The 21,579-nt window shown below is 45.9% G+C and overlaps 1 protein-coding gene across 2 annotated transcripts in view; it reads right to left on the bottom strand.

Annotated features, from left to right (window-relative positions):
* PRKCH (protein kinase C eta) overlaps positions 1 to 21,579 on the bottom strand; it is a 116,889-nt gene that overhangs the window by 66,498 nt on the left and 28,812 nt on the right. For both annotated transcript variants that reach the window (XM_064713782.1, XM_064713783.1), the window contains exons 3-6: positions 3,690 to 3,840; positions 2,859 to 2,893; positions 1,809 to 1,897; positions 81 to 210 (exon numbers count right to left, since the gene is read on the bottom strand). In XM_064713782.1, the coding sequence (XP_064569852.1) occupies positions 81 to 210; positions 1,809 to 1,897; positions 2,859 to 2,893; positions 3,690 to 3,840 (405 nt within the window). The remainder of the gene's footprint in view (positions 1 to 80; positions 211 to 1,808; positions 1,898 to 2,858; positions 2,894 to 3,689; positions 3,841 to 21,579) is intronic.

The raw sequence follows: 21,579 nt of genomic DNA, 5'->3' as shown, positions 1-21,579 counted from the left end.
ACAAATCAAGCCCGCACAGTGCATCAAGAGTCTAAAAATAAGTGTATTTTGTGAAGAGGGAACAGAGAGAAGCTGCTCACTTTTACACTGCAGACCCTGTCGCAGGATCCCCCAGAGCAAGGAGCCACAGTGGTCACAGAATGTTGGGACTTTGTAGTTGTGGATGCCAAACTTATGAGGAATGTTGATCCCAAACCTCTGTTCAGCCACCTGCAGCACCAAAAGGAAAGAACAGGTTTAAAATTCAAACACATATTTACAAGCTGGTGTTCATTTGTATACAGGCATTTGAGTGCAAATCTAAGAAAATAATTTCAAGTCAGAAAATGTCCCAATCCATCACCTCACTGAGGTTTACAGCAAGTGAATACTGAATTAAAAGACTCACCTGCTGTGAGCCAGCCCTGCTTTCCTTTCTGGCCAGGCCAGACTACCTGGCAAAGCAGATTTTAAATAAGGGCTCCCTAGCTAATTTTAAATTCTTAAACACAAGTGAGAATTAGAATGCCTCAAAACAAGCCAATCTCACCACAGTGTGAGTTACAGCATTTTTTAATCACAGTTTCAAAACTATTGACTTGCATACTATGTGCAAAAACATCGAACTTTAGGTCAAACTGTTGATTTTATTAATTTTAATACAGAACTGCTTTCACAGCTCCTCCTAAAATTCTCATTCCTCTCTTTGCCCTCCTTGTAACTAACAGCCTTTCAGGCACACATTTCAATTTATCACTTGCACTCAATCCCCTTTTTAACCCTGTTCTTTTCCAATTGTAAATCATTCAGATCTCAAGGGCACCTTTTAAAAAATGTTTCAATGGCTGAAGAAAGCAGTCCCCATTTAGCATATTCATCACTTTTGACTTTGTTTCTCAACATGCAGATCCTGGAAAGCTGAGGCAGAGCCCACAACTCTATTAAAGAAAAGTCAGGGGTGTGACTGGAACAAGAAGTTCAAGGTGAGTGGTGCCTCCTCACTTCTGGCTTCTTTTAAAGTAGTTTAAATGTGTCATAAAAACTTCATAATCCCAAGAGAGGGGTGAGGACATTCACTATTTATCTTGCACTCTACCCTTAGGCTTCTTAACTCATTTTCATCTGGCTTGTCAAGGGGTCATTTTAAGGAGTTCAGCTCAGCAGTTTGGAGGCAAGAAATAACAAAGGCAATTGCATGGCACAAAACACAGAGCTGCCTCATGAATAAAGAGATTTGATTTGATTTGATTTTTCCTCAGTTCTTGAACCATTTCCAGTTGCAGAAATGAGACACTCGATGCACAGGGCAGTGTTAGGTGGGGATGTTACTCCCATCAAACACAGCCAAAACCAGCAAGAAGGAAAACCTTCAGAAACACAAGTTATGCAAGGATTCTTTATTACAATGGATTTCACAGAGCAAAGGTGTGGAGCAACAACTAAATGAGCCCTTCAGGCAATCAGAAAAGAAAAAAGAGGCAAAACAAAGACCAGGGGTTGGCCAGAGAAATCCACATTAAGAACTGGACACCAGATTTTGATTGCACCACAGTTAACCATGCAAGAAAATTACCAAGGAAAACTCTGTATTTGCTACTTATTGATGTCCCCCAGTGAAGATATCCTACTTCTTAAACCATGTGTTAGTCCAAGCAGTTAATGGCATTGACAGAAGAACAAGATAACATTGCATGGCTTTTAAGCAGGTCCCTGTCACTCTTTCCCACTTTTAAATCCATGAATAAAGATAACGAAGTAAATTCTCTTATAGGCCAACCCCAGCAACCCAGACAAAGTCTGATAACCCAAAATAAACAACAGGACTTTACCTTGACATCGTTCTTGCTGGCATTGTTTTGGCACGTGCAAGCTGTGACAATGAGGTGATGGCAGCGCTTGTGTACAACACAGGTGCACACTGAAATAAAAGAGGCATACTGAAAAGAGCCCTTGGAAGACTCAGAACACATAAATCCACCAGCTGGGCTCCTTAAGGCTCAGCTGCATCATCAGCACACAGTACAGATGTGAAAAACAATTGGTGGCTTGGAATTTACAACAGATCTGGAGATGTATCTTCAACCCACTGCAACAAAAATTCTGCACTGGATTACTGACACAGCCTAGAAAACAGTTGTCTATATAAAATATGGGTGATGGGCAGGGAAACAACTTTGTAGCTTCTAAAATACTAAAAAAAATGCTGTTGAAATAATTAATAATAACATGTATAATAATAATCCAAAGAAGATTATTTCACACAGCAATATCCATTTTGTTTACATTTACATACATTCCTTTCACAGGACACCAGTGCCCTATTATACTGCCCAGGAACAGGCTGTGTTAGGCTATACTGAATGACCATGAAGCAGGCAGTTCTGGGAAAAAGGGAAAGGCAAAATAAAGGGAAAGGCAGAACAATAATTAAATGCAAACAAGCACCACACACATCTCCACACCCAGTCAACCAAACCATGCACTCAGGCAGAAGTGCTGTGCCAGCCCATGAAGTCACAAACTCCTAAATTTTACTTTGTTGAAGGGAGAGAAAGGAAGGTGGCCATTCCAGCAGGGTACTTTGTGTCCCAATACCAGCTGAGCACTGTCCTGAAGGGACCCTGGGTGTCTCAAGCCCAGCTGGGTGCTGCATGTAGCAACTGAGTGGACCTGCACAGGATGGAATAGCACCCAGACATGCAGGTGTTTGCAGGAATGTCGGTGGCAGACAGACAGGGACTCAAAAGCACAGTGTGGCTGCCTGGGGAGGAAGAGGAGAGAGAGAGAGAGAGACTCCAGAGCAGCTCACAGCTGCATGGGAAAGCACTCCCAAAGCAGCACATCCCACACACACACCAAGCAGGAGCAGAGCACCTTACCTTGGCACTGGTATCCCTGCTTCCCAAACACGCCCCTGGCCAAGAGAAAACATGGACACAATTCAATGGGAAGGATGGTCATCTTGCAGATTGTTTACAGAGGGCAGAGCCCCAGAAATGCAGGAGGATCCCAAATTATCAGATCCCATGGCAGAGCTGCCCAGCAGCAGTGGTGCAATCCAGCACAGGGGTGTGAGAGCACAGGAAAGCACTGCACAGGCATGGCTCACAGGGCAGGCTGTCAACATGCCTGTATTCCCCATATTCCCCCTCACTCTCATTTCTCAGATACCTCACTTCATTACAACACACACCACACATATTACACTGATCCCAGCAGCCCACACCCTGTTATTATTTCTCCCACTCCATGTTCTTTTGAGGCATATCTACATTTTTTCTCCTTGCTCTGCCTACTCCTCCACGTGCATCACTTCACACCTCTCTGATGGCTTTTCTGTTCTCAGGGATTTTCTCTAAACTTTCAAGCAACTGGCTTTTTTCCTCAGTGCAATCTCAACTCTCCACTCCAGTGAGTCAGGTCTTTCTTCAGGTTGCTTCATACTTTTTTCCCTTGAAACGAGGGGAATAATCTGTGGTTACAAGGGAGGAACACTGCCACATGCCCACATCAATCCAGGTGGCTTTCAGCATCCAAGATACACATCATCTCTGGCCTCTCTGCAGCATAAATGTACCCTCCCAAACCTGATGGCCAAGGGGCATCACACCTGGGTAAAGTCCTAAGTGACATTCAGGACTGGGGGTGCCTTGTCCCCAGAACACAAAGCACGGGGCAGCCCTGTGCCAGGGTGTTTGGGCTGCTCTTACCAGATGAACTCCCTGCAGTGAGAGCAGTAGGTGGGCTGTCTCAGGTAGGTGGCCATGAACTTGTGCCCGTTGACCTGGTGCACCCGCCTGCGCATCGCCCGCTGCCGCTTCCGGGTCAGGTTCTTGAAGATCCGGTCCCTCTGCAGGGTCCCTGTGCAGGGGGAGGAGGAGAGAAGAGGACAACAAAACATTGAGGGCATCACACACTGTTCTTGCTTCTGGTTTTGCTAGAGCATTCAGTTTGGGCCCTCAAGCTAAGGAGGATGTGGGCCCAGAGGTGGCCATGGAGATGATGCCAGGGCTGGAGCCCCTCTGCTGTGAAGCCAGGCTGGAAGAGCTGGGACTGTTCAGCCTGGAGAAACCTTAGAGCTCCTTCCAGTGCCTGAAGGGGGCTACAAGAGAGCTGGAGAGGGACTTTTGACAGGCCCATGGAATGACAGGACAAGGGGGAATGGCTTCACACTGAAAGACAGTGGGTTTAAATTGGATGTTTTGAAGAAATTAATGACTGTGAGAGAGGTGAAGCCCTGGCAGAGGTTGCCCACAGGAGTTGTGGCTGCCTCATCCCTGGAAATGTTCCAGGCCAGGCTGGATGGGGCTTGGAGAAACATGGTCTGGTGGAAGGTCTACCTGCCCATGGTAGGGGGTTGGAATTTGATTATATTTAAGGTCTTTCCAATACAAACCATTCTATGATTCTATGACAAACTGCTTTCAAAAGCCACAATTACATCCCTGGTTTAGAAGCCAGGGGACTGTGGTCTAGAACAAGGATGGCATCTGGAGCAGGTACAGAACTTCACTGCAATATCCCTTTTAGCTCAAAATTGTATTTTTTATCTAGAAATATCTGCCTTTTCCTATTTTGCCCCCACTCCTCTCCCATGCTGAGACATGCCAGTAAGCTATTAACTCACAAGATGTAAATCCAGAAGCTCAAGGCTAATGAGTTATTATACTTCACAGCTTTTTGGGCAATAACTCCTGAAAACAAGACTACACATAACCAACTGACCACCACCACACTTGCTGAGTGAAAGCAGTGCCTTTCTTTGAGAACAGTGTTCATCCACCTTTGGTATTCTCATGCTACATTTCTCTATCACTATTTGCAGCCTTTTTACATACGTCCAGTATTTCCTGTGTTAGTAAAAAAAAAAACAGGCTACCTTCTCAATGATGGCTAGTTGTTTGATATGTGCCACACAGTTTCCTTTAAAGGGTTCATTTTCCAATGAAAATGATAGTTCTAGAAAGCAGGGATCTAGGAACTGCTGGTATTCAGATCTGAATTGTCCCAAAATGTAATTTAATTTTAGAACAGAGTAGACTATTTCCATTAAAAGGGACTTAGAATAATCATCCAGTCCAACTGACAACACCAGAATGGACCAAAAATTTATGTATTTTAATAGCATTGCTCAAACACTTCTTAAATATGACAGGCTGTGGGCACTCACCACCTGTCTATAAAGACTTTTTCCATGTCTGAATCACCTCTTATCAAAAAAATGTTTCCTCATGTCCAGCCCAAACTCCTCTGGCACAATTTAATAACACAATTTAATTATCTATCAATATAATCTAATCTTTTTACTGAGTTTAGTTCAGCCACATAACAATTTCCTAGCAAAGCTCAATTTACACAAAACAAGTGTCTCTCAAAGGGCATGAACTGAGCTCTAGATCAAGAGAGCCATTCCCATTTTGGGAGCAGCTGTCCAAACTGCATATCCCAGCCAGCTGGTCTCCTCACACAGACCTGGGCAGACTCAGCTGAGCTTCCCACATCAAAGCCTCATCTGGGGCACACTTGCCTCAGAAGAAAGAAATTAAATTTGTAGTTTTCAAGTTAGTTAATTTGCAAAGGCTCTGAAAACAAGGGCATTTTTAGGGGGAGACAACACACCAGTCTGCCAAAGGTGACTGTACAACAATGTTCTGTGTTCAGGACTCTTGTTTTGAGCATGGACTGGATGCAAGAGCAAAGCCAGCTCCTGCCAAACCCTCTGCATGGATATAATTCCACAGGAAGGGACAGGTCTGTGAACTCCCAGAGCAGGGGATTAGCAGCAGGACCCAAACACAGCTGTCACCCTCCCACTTATCTTGCCACAAAAAGGGGGCAGAGCAATTCCCTGCTTTCAACTGGCTTTGCTGATTAACCACTGGGGGGAGGGGGGTGCTGGAAAGAGAGGAAAAGCTGTCAACCTGATCAGGGCCTGAAATGCAGGAATCCCACATCACAGGCATATTTCCTGGTCCTCTTTGTAGGAGCCAAGATAAGGGAAACCATGCTGTCAGTACTGAGCCCAGCCACTTCAAGGGGCTGTGAGCCACGGGATGTATTCTTCTTGGTACTCTTGCTACAGGTTTGGAAGCAAAGCCAGCCATAAAGCCCATGGGTTTTCTGCTGAGTTCTCCCAGCCATTTGTGCACATGTCCCTTCTACAGGCACTGATGGAAACGTCCTACCCAATAGCATCACTGTGACACAGAGCGTGGCTTGACTTTGGGACAGCTTGCATTTATTCTTTAAATGGAAGTGCATGTTATAAATTAGGATTTTCCCATTTCAACACACCAAGAAAAAGGATGTGGTAAGGCTGATCCCAGCATTTAACAGAAACCTGCTTTCTTCAGCGCAGAGCTCCAAGCAGCTGGGCACAGACTGGCTCAGAAGAGTCTGCCTTTGTAGGGAAGTGCTTAAACATGTGTTTAATTCCCTCTGAGGTCAACAGGACTCAGGGGACCACAGAAATTACCAGACAGGATCAGAACATTGGTCCATCTAGCTCAGCATCCTCTGTCAGTGGGCAACCAGAAACACGTGACAGCAAGCTGGAGGAACTCTGCAGCTGGGAGATAATTTGCCTCTTTCCCACGCACGAGATGTCATTTTGATCTCCAGAAGTGAGATCTGATTTGTGGAGGTTTAATATTCCTCTCCAACGTTCAACTGCCTTGTTATCTACCATAGGAAACAAGCCCAAGAAGAACAAGAGGTCAACCAAAAGGTTCTCTAAAAGAAAGATGAAGAGACTCTGCTGAGTCTCCTGCAACTTCATGTGAGAATAAAAAAAAATCCTTAGAGTACTACAGAATGTGCCCAACTTCAAATTGAAGAGATCATCACTTTGATCTAGGTTTAGGCAAACACATAAATGTTTTTCCTGGATCAGGGCCAAACACCTCAACTGGCAAAGTGTCCTGTATGGGTGTTCAGCATGCAGAGAATTTCTGAGGCATGGAAAGGGAAGCACAGGGCTTGAGTGGGTGGTGAGCACCTAAGTAAATCACCCAAAGAAGCAATCCAGTTACCAGCCTGCTCCATGCCAGCTGCTCCATTAGAAGTCCAACAGCTTTAAGCCCCTGTTTAGCAGAGTTTAAAAGAGTATGTTCCCAATTTAGCTCCTACAGCTTCTGGGTATTTTATGGTTCCCATCAAGAAGCAGCATGGGGTAATCACCTCCCTGGAGCTCTCCCATGCAGTACAGACCACACATGGCAAGAGGAAACCAATTCTTGGCATCAGAAATAGGGGACAGTTGATGACGGCCTGCAAAGCCACCCATGGGACACTGCTGTGCATCCCTGTGGTTTGCCCAGCTTCACACAGACTGCAATTTTGAAACAGTTCACAAAGTCCAAGAAATTACAGGCACTTGCTTTTTCCTGGGCTACAGAGGAAGTCTCCACGCTGCCTGCACTGGTGGATCACATCCAGGGCCAGGCTGAAGCCTTCTCCCTAGAACTGAACTTGGTTCCATCCTCCATTCTCCAGACACCCAAATCCCACAGCACAACAGCTCCATCTTGCAGACCTGCTTGTCATTAATGCACATGCCACAAGTTGGGGTTTTTTCTTTACTAAAAGCTAACTAATATTTAAAACAGTCCCCAAATTTCACACTTCCTCCTACTACTTGGCTGTCAGACCCTGCTAATGTTCTGCTGATACTGCACATCTTTCAGGTGATCCTCACACCCATGCTTATGTTCACCTCAATTTATAATATAAAGCTGAGCATTACTAAGGAGGCTTCAGGAAGTCTTGGATTACTTTCCACATGCCATCAACCCTTTTGGGCACTCTTCTTCCCATTTTCTGGTGCTGGCTCAAGTGAAAAGGGAGAGGGAGGGAGAGCCCAGCACAACCTCAGCCATACCCTGAACCCAGGTGTAGCTGCAGGAGACCATCTGCCACATGATTCAGTGGATCTACATATACAACCACATCCCACAGAATAAATCTGTCTCAGGGCTTGGGTGCTCATGCATTCCACACACCACACCATGGAGCTATCAAGTTCATCCCTCCAACAAGCTGCAAGTGATTTTGAAATGGTGAAACACATGGCTACCAAAACCTCCTTCCTCCCAACCAGCAGGACGGCAGTTCCTCAGCTCACACCCAGCACATCTGTTCAGCAGGTCCCAGTGCCACTGGATGAGAGGCTGGGGGCAGAAATCATCCATCAATACAGCACTGAGCATGCTAATGGAAAGGGGCCAAGAGAATTGGGATTGCTCAGCCTGGATGAGGCTCTGGGGTGACTTTAATGCAGCCTTTCAGTAGCTGAAGGGAGCCCACCAGGAATCTGAAGAGAGACTCTTTGCAAGGGGATGTAGCGCTAGACAAGGGGGAACAGATCCAAACTGAAAGACAATAGATTTAGATGAGTTATTAGGAAGAAATTCTTCCCTGTGATGGTGGTGATGCCCTGACACAGGTTGCCCACAGAAGCTGGGGCTGCCCCATCCCTGGCAGTGCTCCAGGCCCGGCTGGATGGGGTTTGCAGCAGCCTGTTCTAGTGCAAAGTGTCCCCGCCCATAGAAGAGGGTTGGAATGAGGTGATCTTTAAGGTCTCTTCTAACTCAAACCAGTTTGTGATTCTGGGACAGGGAGCCCCTCATGCCTCCCACCCTTGGTGTCAGAGGATATAAAGCCATCAGAAATGTTGCCTTATATATCAAGAGTTCTATTATCATTATAGTGCAAGGGTTCTGTATCCTCAGAGTTTCATACCTTCTCAATGCTTCTCACAGGCAGCTCCTCTAAGCACCGACTGTTCCTGTCCTTGCTGCAGCCATCTGACTCCTGTTCCCACCAATCCACTCTTTTATACCACAGCTCTTATTGGCTACAGGTGTGGCCTGTTAACATCAGGCCTGCTCCTAATCTTTAGCAATTGGTCCAGCTGTAACTCATTGTAGGGATAGGATTACATTCTGTACCACCTTCATTTACCCATACTGTATCCCCCTACACAGAGATGTTTTCCCAGCTCATGTTTTGCATTCTGGCCAGTTTTCTATAGGATACATATTTTCCTTCTGGACACAGAGATTGTTTTACAAAACAAAGCCATTCTAGACAATTCAAGAAACCCAGACTTTTAAAAGCCTCTGACCTCTGGTAAAGCAACAACCACCATGAACAGTTGAAATGTCCAAACACTGCTATAAAAGCAGACAAGTAATTGCTCAGTGAAGGGAGGTTCCACATCCGTGGTTCAACTGAGACATCAGTAACTATGGGGTATCCATTCATTGTGCCTGCCTATCTGCAAACCTTAACTACAAACTTCAACACTAAAAAGCCTCTTCCCTTTTCCTCCCCTGCACTCACACTGAACATGTGTTTATGGCAGTGGAAATTATACATGCAGCGGGAGAGGAGAATAAATAACCCACCAAGTCATCTGAGGACAAAGGCAAGCAGCAGCACAGCCTCACCCACCCAGCAGCCTCCATCCCCACCCCTGAGCTTCCTGGGAGAGATCCCTCCTTTCCCCCTGCCCCAGTTTATATTCCAGGGGGTTATGTCAGGCAAATCCTTACAGCGGGGTAAAACTACAGCAGGAAAACAAGAGGAAGGGCTGCAGGATGAAGTGGAGTGTTTGGAACTGTTTGACTCAAGGTCTCATCTGCTGGAAGTAAATCTCACTGTGGTGCTATCGCCACTGCTGTAACAGCAGCACAGCAAAGGTCAGCCAGGTACCTCCTCACACATGACAGTTCCTAGTGCTACCTTCCCATATGCACCATGGCATTTTAATTTGGAAGAAATAAATATATTTTTTAAAAGCAATGTAAAAGCCTTAAATCAACAACGTTAATAGGCAAAAACTTAATTAAGCCTTTTTTTATCAGTACCAGAAGCAGTATCCACATTTTCCTCCCCTAGGAGCACTGCAGGCAAGCTCCCCTTGCACTGAGTGACACACAAGCACAGAGCAAAGACCAACCACTGATTTTACTGGAGTATAAAACACAAGATAGGAGATTAAGAGATTCCTCATTTCTTACAAGCACCCCAGCACTGAAAAACAATCCCAGATCATGCTAAATGCTCATCCAGCTGATGCCCTAACAGTGAGTAATAGTGGGTGTTTTAGGGAAAGAATACATAAATCAGATCAAGCAAATGAATTCAAACCCCCTCCTTCACCCTCCAGCCATCGGTATGTAGGTGTTCTCTCAATATTTACCTAACAGTGGGCTTTCTCACATCTACTGAATATAAACTGAGGCTAAACCAATATGTTTCTTTTTCTGGCTGGAAAACATGTAAGTTATGACAAAAATCCCTTACTAAGGTTTTGCATCTTTTAAGCAGGAGTTTTATCACCATAATCCTGTGGATGGTCAAAACCACAAGAAGCTTTGCTAATTAAAATGCTGTAAACACAAACAGACAATTGAAGAAGCCTGACCCTGAAAAGGGAAAAGGATTTAAACACCCTATTCTGTTTCCCTAACATTAGTCCTGCAGAGTGAAAGCCTTTTTTTTTTTTTTAATTACAAAGCTTTTCTTCGGTTCTCCTCAAAAGTTAAGTTGGATACACAAATCAGCCAGGTAGAGAACAGCCACCTCCACAAAGAGGTGACCACATGGGGTTTTCTCTCCCAGCAGCAGTGGATCCTTCTGCTGCTTTTGCCATTCTGTGCACAACCCAGTCTCTGCACTCTGGTTCCAGCCCCAGGAGAGGCTCCTTGCAAATCAAACATGTGGCACATCAAACATAGGGACCTATGTTTGATCCAGCTGCTGTTTTGCCCTCTGAAACCGGATAAAGTTTTGTATGAAGATCAGAGAAAGAGCCAGCTAGGGCTGGCAGCACTTTGCTGACTTTCAGGACTTCACAGAAAAGCCCATGTTAAGGGCAGCTCATCTTTTGAGATGCCAACCTGTCAATATTGTCTGAAAGAAGGAACAATGAATCCAAAAAGAGTTTTCCCCACTCAGGAGTATGAAACAACACTATCAGCAGTCTTGGAAATGCAAACATGCAATCATCCCTGCATCAAATCACACAGAACTGTGCACTGGAGGCAGGACCTCTGTTTCTTGTCAGTGCTGAAGCAGGGCAGATCCATCTTCCTTGTTTTCTTGCCAGATCCAGGACATAAATTCACCTCAGCTCTCAGTGATAACAGCATCTGAGGACTGAAGGATGACTTTTCAGTGTGGCAGCAGTGAGAACAGGATCAGGGAGGTTCACACAACAATACTGGTGAGCATGACAAAAAGCACACCACAGGCTTATTTCTAGAATTACACGAGGATCCCAAAGCTCTGGTGGTAACTGGAAGGTAAGACAGAAGAGAAACTTTTGGGGGGCTCAGTTTTCTGCAGCCTCTTGGACTTGGCTGTGGCAGCACAGGCAGAGCAGGACAGGCCTGCAGAGCTGGAGTGACCCATGTGTGGCTGCTGGGAGCATCCTCATCCTCAGGAGGGGAGAGGGCTGCAAAGCCAAGGGTGCTGCCCAGAGCTGGGGCTGAGGCAGGAATAGCTGCTTTTTATCTGTTTGCATAACTTCCGCGAGAACATGAGAGCAGGAAGAAGGCAGCTTGAGAACCTCTAAAACAAGTGTTTTTCTGCCTCTTCAAGTCTCCCAACCAGTTATGAACACCATACAGGTTATTTTGCATAGAGTTTTAATCCCAACTGCCACACAGGTTTTCAGACATGCACAGAGCAGCTTTTCCACATTTGCTATTACATGATTTTTCTTGGAAAAGTTTTTTTTTTTTCCCCCTAACAAAAGTTGGTTTTAGACATTTGCTTGCAGATGTTGACAGCTCTGAAGCAAGGCACCACAGTATGTTGCACAAGGCTGAAAAAATGTCAATGGAAAAGTCTTTCCACTCATTTCTATAGTGAGTAACCTTACCATTCCATCACTGCAAGTTTCTGCATTCATTTGCAAAACCTCAGGATATATTTGTTTGCCAGGCTTGGGCAATGATGGCAAAGAACCATCTCAGCTTGCACAGAGAGGAGACTCCAGGAGAAAAGGATTTTATTTAGAGTTCAGAAAAGGGATTTGAGGGAGAGAAAAGAAACCTGAGCACTAAGCGAGCTCGTCCGAGCCCCAGACTGGCACTGAGACCAGAATGTCACCTTGTATCTGTTCCTTACCCAGCAAGACACAGTTTCAAAAAGCAAAATAAATTAGTCTGGTTGTATCCCAGACAGGCGCTTCCCTCTGGCTGAAGCTGAACAGTGTCTTCCAGCAAAATTAGGATCTAAAAGTCACCCCAGCCCCACTGTTCCATCCTCACAAGGGAGCCCCCTCTCTGCATTCCAACTGCTCCATAACCCACTCCTGACACAATGACCTACATAAGAACAGGCAAAAAAAACCCAACAAAACCCAAAACACTTCTCACTGCATGGCTCATTGGAGCCTTAAACTGATTCCTCTCCCTCCTCCCCCCACAATTACAATCATTACTATTTCCTTGGGCTTAGGCAAGCAAATTTCCTTTGTAAGACCTCCTGTTGGTCCTTCCCACTTACTAAACTCCAGAGAAAAACGTTGAGATGAGATTTACTAGGGAGGGAAAACATTTTAATACATTATTCATTAAAACTAGGAAAAAAACCCTAACAGAGCAACTTTGATCTGTGCCATGATTAATTCATGTACCAGAAACCTCTGATTTAGAGGATCTCAAACCACGCTGGCAGCAGAAGTAGCAGGAACAGAGTGACAGTTTTTATAAGTCAGAGCTCCCATCACTTGTGCGAAATCCTCCAGAAAAGCAGAATTGGTGGCAGGGAGATCCTGAACCCCCCTGCTCCTGCTGTCACAGGCACCAGCAGCTCACAGGCTGTGGGTGATTCCACAGCAGGGATCACAACTCCCTCCTGGGAAGCCCTGCCCACACAGGGAAGCACCAGAGCCAATTCAAACCTATTTTTAACCAAGTGCAGCTTAAAGCTGTTTTTAAAGTGGATGCTCTGGGGTCATCCCCCTTTTGGGGCAGCTTCAGAAGTTGGCTGCTTTGGTATTGAAATAAAGGTGTTGACACAATGTCTGACAATCAATTAAATCTGCTGAAAACTCACATTTTTTATGTCCAGGTGTAGTTTGCTAGAGACACAGGTTTAAAATCAACCTCAAAAGAAGGAGGAGCAGGAGAACACTCTTTATGGAACACAAAGACAAAACACACAAAGCAAACAGGATTAACAGAAATCCAGCTGAGATGGGAATATAAAGCAGCTTGTGTTCAGAGGGCCCAAAGTTTTGCAGCATCTCCACAAATAAGCAACCATTACTCAACAAGCAGCCATCCCTGGGATGAAATCTCAAACCTTCCTCACCAAGGGCACTGCACTTTTCTCCACAAGAAAGCAAACTGGATCCCAAAGCACAACTGGAATCTAGTCAGGAGCAAAGTACCTGGGAAAGCTAATTCAACAGGACAAGCCAAACATTCCCCTTCTTCTGCCACTGGGGCTGTCATGAGAGGCCTCAGCTTTTCCCCTGGAGCTGCACTGGCCCTGGGCTTGCTGGGCAGGATGATCAACCCCTGAATCACCACCCTGCTACACCTGGATTCTCCTGGTGGACTGCTCACCCCACAGCTGAGGAGCCCAAGTGGTCCAGCAACAAACTGAGCTCAGATCCCACAGCTGACCCAGGAACTTTGGAGATTTCCATGTGGCAGCTTCCCAATGAGGCCTCTAATTTCCACAGCCTTAAAAAGCAGGTTGTTTACCATGCTGCTCTCCCACGCAGGTTCCCACACACCATGGGCTGAGTAAGACACTGCCACAGCAAAGCATCTGTCAAGAAAAATAAATTCAGCCTCTTGTATTCCCAGCTTATTGGGAAGAGCTCTGCCAAGAAGCAGCACCTCTTCTCATCAACACACCCCCAATTTCCCTGGCAATGCAATGAGGAAATGCTCAGCGCTCAGGCTGGGGATGGCACAATCCACCCTTGTGCAGAAACTTGTGCAGATAGCAGGGACCATGAGTGCTCTGCCCCTCCCAGTGCCAGGGGATTACTGGGAATTCCCAGAGGGATTTCCCAAGGCCTTCAGGAAATGAATGCAGTTGGCCCCAACAGCTTCCCAGCAGCTAACACAGCCAGACTTGATTCTCTCCCCCTTCCTCATCTCCTCCCAAACATGGTTTTCACCCTGCAATACATATTTCTCCACTTCTGAAATATGTCTCTGGGATTTCAAAAGCAGATGTCCCAAATCCAAACAAATACAGCTTTAAAAATGCTGGCTGCCACATGGAGAGGGTGCTGCTTGCCCCAGCTCAGGCTCACAGAATCATAAAGGTTGGAAAAGACCTCCAAGATCATCAAGTCCAACCTTTGACCCAACATCACATTATCAACAAAACCACAGCTCTGAGTGCCATTCCAGCTGTTTCCTGAACACTTCCAGGGATGGTGACTCACCATGAGACTGCTTGGGCTGGCTGGTGCCAGCAGTTCCATGATGTGACAGCATCAATTTCATTCTCCCAAAGAGGTGCCCCTTTCCAGCAGGTGTAAGAACAGCAGTAAATTCATACCCTGCCTCCCCAAGGGCTCTGACTCCTCTCAATTAACAAACAAGCAGAGGTGGGTGAGCAGGAAGAAAGTCACTTTTCCCAACAGCTTTTGAGAGACACCTAAAACCTGCACCTCACTTCATCTGTTTTCCCAGTCCCTCAATGGGGAAGGAACACTTCAGGAGGGAATTTGTTTAGGCTCAACTGACAGGAGATGAAAGCCAGCCCGTGGTTTGATGGTCACAACAGCCCTCACACAGGTTTAAGTTGTTCTTCCCCCCACACAGCACCCTGCCTTCCCACACAGCCATTTTCCAGCCACATCATGGGACACTGGGATTCCTCTGCCATGGCCTTCATGCTCAAGTTGTCATCAGCCCTTTTGGATGCAAGAGAACCCTTCCCTTGAAAGGCTTGTTTTTCCCACTTTGCCTCCCATTCACAAGTGAAATACAGAACCAGAGTCAATGCAAATAAAAACAGGAGTAGCACTAGACTGAGGCCATCATTTAGTAAGGATTCCTCACTGAACACCTAAGAACTATGAGCTGGGCAGGCTGGGCAAGAAACATTTTCCTGCCTTTATCCTTGCTGACTTGCAAGCGTGATCTGCAAGTTTGTACTGTGAACACACAGGAAGGACACATTTTAGACACAAAAATTCAGCATTGCCTGACTTCTGAGAGTTTTATTTTCTAGTGATATCTTTCAAATGAAAAGGTTTCTGGCTCTAAGGCAATTTCCTACATTTTATAAACAAAGAAAGTTATTATTGGAAGCAAGTTCCTTTGCTGGAACTGCAGCAGTCTCCTTGGTCCTGGCTCAGCAGCAAGGCTGTGGTTTGAGCACACAGCTCCAGGGAGAGAGGAGAGCACTGACAGGGGAACACTTGCCAGGAAAGGACTCTGCTTTAGTGAGGGATCAGTGCTGGTGACAGACACACATGCTCAACAAGTCTGGCAGCTAGACGGCAGAAAAGAGCTGAGATTCTGGGATTAAAAACAGTTCCAGGCTCTAGCAAGAAGCTGGCTTTGATGGTCACAGCTATGCTGCTGCTGCAGCATTTCCCTGTCCCCTGCAGCTCCTCTACAATCCCCTCTGTCCATATTTTCTCCTCCTCCCACCTCCTTCAGCCTTTTGGGCTTCTTTAAGCTGCTTCTTTCTGACTCCTCCTGCCCATACCCATCCATCAGCACTACCCAGATCAATCTCCTACTTCCTTCTCTCTCCTTATATTCTTTATCTCTGTCCTTTTTCCAGACCCTAATGGCTCTATTTCTTCTCCAAGCAACTTTTCCCAGTGTTTGCACCATTCACTGCCCCTGTCCCTTGTCTCAGCAGCTGGGGCAAGGAGAGCAGGACACCTGCTCAGCCAGACCTCCTGCCTTCCTCCCTCCTTCCCTCCTCTGCATCACCGCTGGGGCTCCCCCTCCTGCCTCCCTGCAGCACCCAGGGCAGGGCTGAGCTCAGTATGGGGAATTCTGGCCCAAAACCCAACCACAGCCCTGCTCCAATTTCCCACTCCAGACAGCTGGGGCAGGACTGGCCTCACTCAAGGCAGCCCCAGGGAAACCCAAGAGCATCCTTTTCAGACAGACAGAATTACCCTCAATTATGAAACTGCCTCATTCCATCACCTGCAACCCCCAGCAGGAGCAGCAGCCACTGAGGTGGCTCAGTGCAGGTGGTGTCCACAGCACCCCAAGCCATGCTGATGGCATGCAGTTTATCCCACATCACAAATGAGAAAATATTCCCCAAAGACAGCAGACAGGGACAGCAGAAGCTTTCATCCCTCTCTCTCTTGCCTCTGCCAAGCTTGAGATCACCCTGGCCAAACAACGTCAGGATCTCTTTGCTCAAAGCTCTGTTTTGATTCAGCTTTTCATTCTGGAAAACAAACAGAACCATTGCTGCTGAAGCACTCCAGGAAACACAAACAGCTGGCACTGAAGAGCAGGAAACTCATTATTTTCTGCTGGGCATGGTCTGGAACAACCTAAAACAGAGGTGTATAAATCGCAAGTGTGAGTAGTCACCTCCTAAAGCACCACTGGAAGATGAGCTCTGATTCCTGCAGCTCCATGCCAGCTCACCTAATGCTGAAGACCCAGTCAGGGGCAAGGACTTCTGCATGCTGGACAGGCTGGGCTGCCAGGCACCCAGACACAAGGAAAACCCTTGGCTGGGGTGCTACCACCTAAATCAGGAGTCTCCTCCAGCAGCCAGAATTGAGAGACTCAGATATTAAATTGGATACAGCCTAATTTTGTATATATATATAGAGAGAGAGATGGATGGATGGATGGATGGATGGATGGATGGATGGATGGATGGATGGATGGATGAACAGCATGGCTTTGTTTCTATTTTTTCCCCTGCAGTTTCTGGCACAGAATTACACAGTGACCCCTGGTAAAGCACTGAGGCTTCTGGACAGCCATTTACCTATTCCATCAGTTGGGCAGCTCACAAACTGTGGTCTAGAGAAATCCAGGCACAGCCTGAGGTGTGCTGCTGTCAGGGTATCCCTTTCATCCCAGTCCAGGGTATCCAGGTGCCTTCAACCACACTGGGTCCAGAGAGGGATGTCCGTGAAACAGCATCAGGGTGTGCCATCATCCCTGGATCCCAGCACTCACCCCCTACAGCTTCATGTTTGTCTCCTTCCATCCTACACATCCCCATCCCCACTCCCAGCAGCACAAACACCAGCTCCAGCACAGCCCTGTCCTCCAAGGCCAAGGAGGCTTCATGTCCCCTGGGAACTACCATCACCTCTTCCAGGAATCACAGGAAAATAAAGCAGAGCAACCTCTGTTCCTCATTACAGCCAGGAACACTGAAATCCCACTGATTGCAAGCTTACATATTTATCTCTAGGTTTCAGAGCCCAGACAAAACACAGCCCACTGAGGAAGGGAAGTTAACCCTGATATTGCTGTTTGTTGCATTTTTACAGTGCCTGGGTATCTCTGCAGTTGGCAGATCTGGGCAAGTCACAAATTACTGACAAAAACCTCCTGGCCTTAGACACACTGCAATAGCTGTGGGGCTCACACGGATCATTTTCTGAGAAATAAAAGTAGTCCTGTGGATATATGGCAGGCTGGGGTGCTGTTCTCCTCGTGCCTTTGCATTACAGGCCTCCATAAACACCAAGCAAATCATTTCCCAGGGTCTGGCTCTTCCTGCTACCAGGAATAAACAGCTTTGTTTGTTTACTTCCCTGTTTAAGTATTTTTTCCCTGTGAAAATTCAGAATTTAACAAACTTGCCTTGATTTGTTCCCTTTTTTTTTTAAGGCAGAAAGGCATATGTGAGATATCATGGTGTAAGTTCTCTCAGGTTCTCTCAGCAATATTTACACACGAAATGCAATGTGCACGTTTCGAAAGTTTCACTTTGAAATACAAAAAAAAGGAACTCATGGAGGCTTCAGGACACGGACAGAGCTTCTCTTGCTCCTCCTGCTTGGCTGATAAACCTCTGCTGGGGTTTGCAGAGTGTGACCTCCAGGAGACCAATATCTGCTCAGGACTTCAAGATCAGCTTCTGAAAGCTTTTTACTTGTTAACCTGGCATTTTATTTTTTAACCTGACTGAAATCTTTCAGCAAGGCTGGGGATCCACTGAAGTTCTCCTGCCTGCCCCACAGAGAGGCACAGCATTTGTGAATTACATCCCTGGTCCCTGCAAGGCCTCAATCTACTCAGGGTGTTTATTTTCTCCCCCATGGGACTCAACACTGTCCTGACCTATCTCCATTTCAAAATGCAGAGCTGAACCAACACAGAGTGGATCTGGAAATCTCTTGCCTACAGCACACAGGTGTGATAAGTGTAAAGCACTGAAAAAAGTGTAGACACTGGGAAAAAAATACAAGAGTGTAGAAATGTATATTTCCTGCTGGTCTCTGCCACACAAGACTTTGGGCTAGACATTAAAGGCTTCCATGTCCTCAGACTGTGAACCAAGGACAGCACAACTTTATTTATCTTATTCTGCACTGATCTATATTTGGACCAGCAATTTTTCCAGGTGGTGTCTATTACAAATTTTAAAACCCTGCTAGACCCAGTAAACCAAAAGAAAAGCGTGGCCCAAAACACAGGGTATGAGAACAAGCCATTTCTTAATTCCTGCTTCCTAGTTTCCAGTATTTATTCCCTTAACTATAAAAGATGGGCTGAAAGCAGTCATTATTGCAGTTTACAGAGGACTGGTAAAACTCTTTTTCCTCCCTGTTGTGCAAGAACCTGATAACAGATCTATCAATAGAAATTTTATGGAGCTGAGGAGCTACATTATAGTGCAGAGCAAGGATCTTGTTAACAAAATATTTAGGTTCCACTTGACACTTTAAGGCTGCAGATCTTTAGTGGTACCTGTCAGAGAAAACATTATTTCTTAAAAAAACCTTTGTGTTAGAAAAACGTATTCTAAGAAAAATGACAGCAAAAGACCAGGAGTCTCTGTGTTTGAGGACAAATCATTTGAATGTGCCAGCTGTAAAACAAAGCAGCATTTCCTGGTCCAGAAACAGGTTTGGGCTTCCTGAACCTGCTTCTTAGGTTACCTGTAGGCAAGCAGGTTCAGCTTCTCCCTTGGGGGATGGAACTAGATGATCCTAAAGCCCCCTTCCCATATGATTCTATGGTTCCTTGCTGCTGCAAACCCTACCAACATGAAATATTTAGTAACAAGTGCTATATTCACTCTACAGACTCACTTGGCTTTTCAATATTCTTGTCTTTCTATTTCTTGCCCAGAGCTCAAATTTGTCATTGTCCTTACTGACACTGAGAGAAAAGAAACAACCATTACTTATTTTAGAATGATGAAATTAAAACTGAACTTCAAGCCAGAATTATAATTTTGAGTGACAACATGAAGAAAAAAAAAGGAAAATTTCAAGAGTTCAAAGCACTAAAATAGAAACACTCTGTTTTCTATAAGACTTGCTCCATTCATTAATTCAGTCAAATACTTCATTTGTATTAATTTAATTAGCTTTGCTCAGAATTAAATAGAGCAAACAGAAGGAGAGGTGGCAAACTGAGGGCACCTTGCAGGCAAAGCTGTGAGGAGATGGGCTGCTCTGGGACTCCAGGGCTGCAAGGGGAGAGGTTCAATCCATCCAGGAACACACCTGGGGCCTCTCAGGGTCCAGCCTGGCCCAAGCACCAGCTCTGGGGAATCTCTTCTAACATCTCACAGGGGTCCAGAGGCACAAACCACAGCAGGGGTTCACCACACTCACTGCAAGGCTTTTGATTTCAAATCAAACATATCCTGGTGAAGAAGAGTTAACTCAGGGTTTGCTCTTTCACAGCTGAAGCCAGCATTCAGTGGGAAAAGCAACAAGCACTGGAGAGCAGGTCTGAATTCATGTCACCAGCTGAGCAACACCCTCTGGGGCACCTCAAGAGCCCTATGTGTGTAAGGGAGCAAAAAAGCAGATTTTCACTCTTTAAAGAGGGCCTGCAAGAGTTGAGATCTTGAGGATTATCTCAGAGTTCCTGGCACACACATGGATCACAGGGAGGGAGGGAAGCAGGTCTCTCTGGGTTCTGTTAAACCACAGCTCCTGCAGTCCCCAGGGCTGGGCAGAGCTTGGTGGGGTCCCACACACTGCACACCCTGCTCCTGTTCCAGGTCCTCAGCTGACAACGTGCCTCACATCCACTGCCAAAACACACCTCAATGAAGGCAAATCCACTGTTTTTAAGAGAGCAGAAGCAAGGAGACACAGAGACAGAGAGAGAGCTAAGAAATGCTAAAGACACCCTTCTGGGGGGAAAAATCATATTTATATCCAGAGTAAAAAGAATAAGAAAGTTTTCAAAAGGAATCATATGACTTGGAAAAAATTTGATGACTTGAAAACAAAAATCCTAAAAGGGTGAAATAAAGAAAACCCAGAAAAGAGTAAATAAATTCATTTGAGAAAAGGCAGGAAATCAATCCCTAAGCAATGCCTGAAGCCTGGCAGGCAGAAGTCAGCCCTCACCTTCTCTATGAAACAGCCTGGACTGAAACAGCTCCTGGGTGAGTGAGGAGATGCCTGGGGATGAGGGTGCTTCCCTCCACCCCAGCTGGGTGCCAGGGCCACCAGGGATGTGTCACCCTGGGGACTTCAGGAGTTGGCTTTGCTGACCCTTGTGGGTCCCTTCCAGCTCAGAGCATTCTGTGATTTCTGTGAGAGGTAATCTCCTCCCAAGGTAAGGAGATTTTCATTTTAATTTTGCACTGGTTGCTTTACACAGGAAACATCAGCTGAATGAGGGTAGTTAATATAATCAAATACAGCTTAGCACAGCAAGTATATCCAAGCAGAGAAAAAAAAGAGAGGCAGGTATAATTTCTCTAGGCCTCTCTCACTTCCTATTGCTCTGTTCCTTTCTTTTGCTGAAAAACTACATGTATTTTTAACACATCAAACAGGCAGATCTCCCTGCCTTAGAATAGCAGTGATGGACAGAAGAGCCACACGGGAACCTGCACAGAACTGACCCCTTTGCAGCTGCATGTTTGCTGTACTGCCCTCACATCCTGACAGCCTCAAACGCCTCTGTCAGACTCCCAGGAGCCACACCCTGCTCCCCCATCCCTGCTGTAGGTGAGCAGAACCAAATTATGGCTTTGGTCAGAAGAACTTTTAATCGAACCAAAAAAGCACCACTCCTAAAGTCCAAGCAGCACCAGGACTACCTGTTTTGAGTAAGCAAAACAGGACAAACAAAATAAGGCAGTCTCAGGTGGGCCTAAAACCCCAATCTCAATTGTTTTGTTGGGAGTTTTTTGTGTTTTGCTATTTTTTTCTTCTTATCCCCCCTACTTCCTCCCTCTCATTGCCCACTTTTTGGACTTCTACTTTACTGGAGGTAGACAATGGTGCCTGAGACCCTGTGAATTTAGCTATTTCCATTACCAAAACAACCAGCTCAGCATAAGAAGTCATAAGGAGCAGTGGCTGCCCTCCAGATCAGGGGAATGAGGGGCAAGCTGATTTTGAGCTTTCAAGTCGTGAATTATTCTCAGACTTTTTTTTTCAAAAAACCCCTTAAAATTTCAAAT

Source organism: Zonotrichia leucophrys, chromosome 5 (assembly GCF_028769735.1).
Source record: "Zonotrichia leucophrys gambelii isolate GWCS_2022_RI chromosome 5, RI_Zleu_2.0, whole genome shotgun sequence".
In the NCBI taxonomy this organism is placed as follows: domain Eukaryota; kingdom Metazoa; phylum Chordata; class Aves; order Passeriformes; family Passerellidae; genus Zonotrichia; species Zonotrichia leucophrys.
Note: the sequence above shows the minus strand (reverse complement) of the source record. Positions and strands in the feature narration are given on the sequence as shown.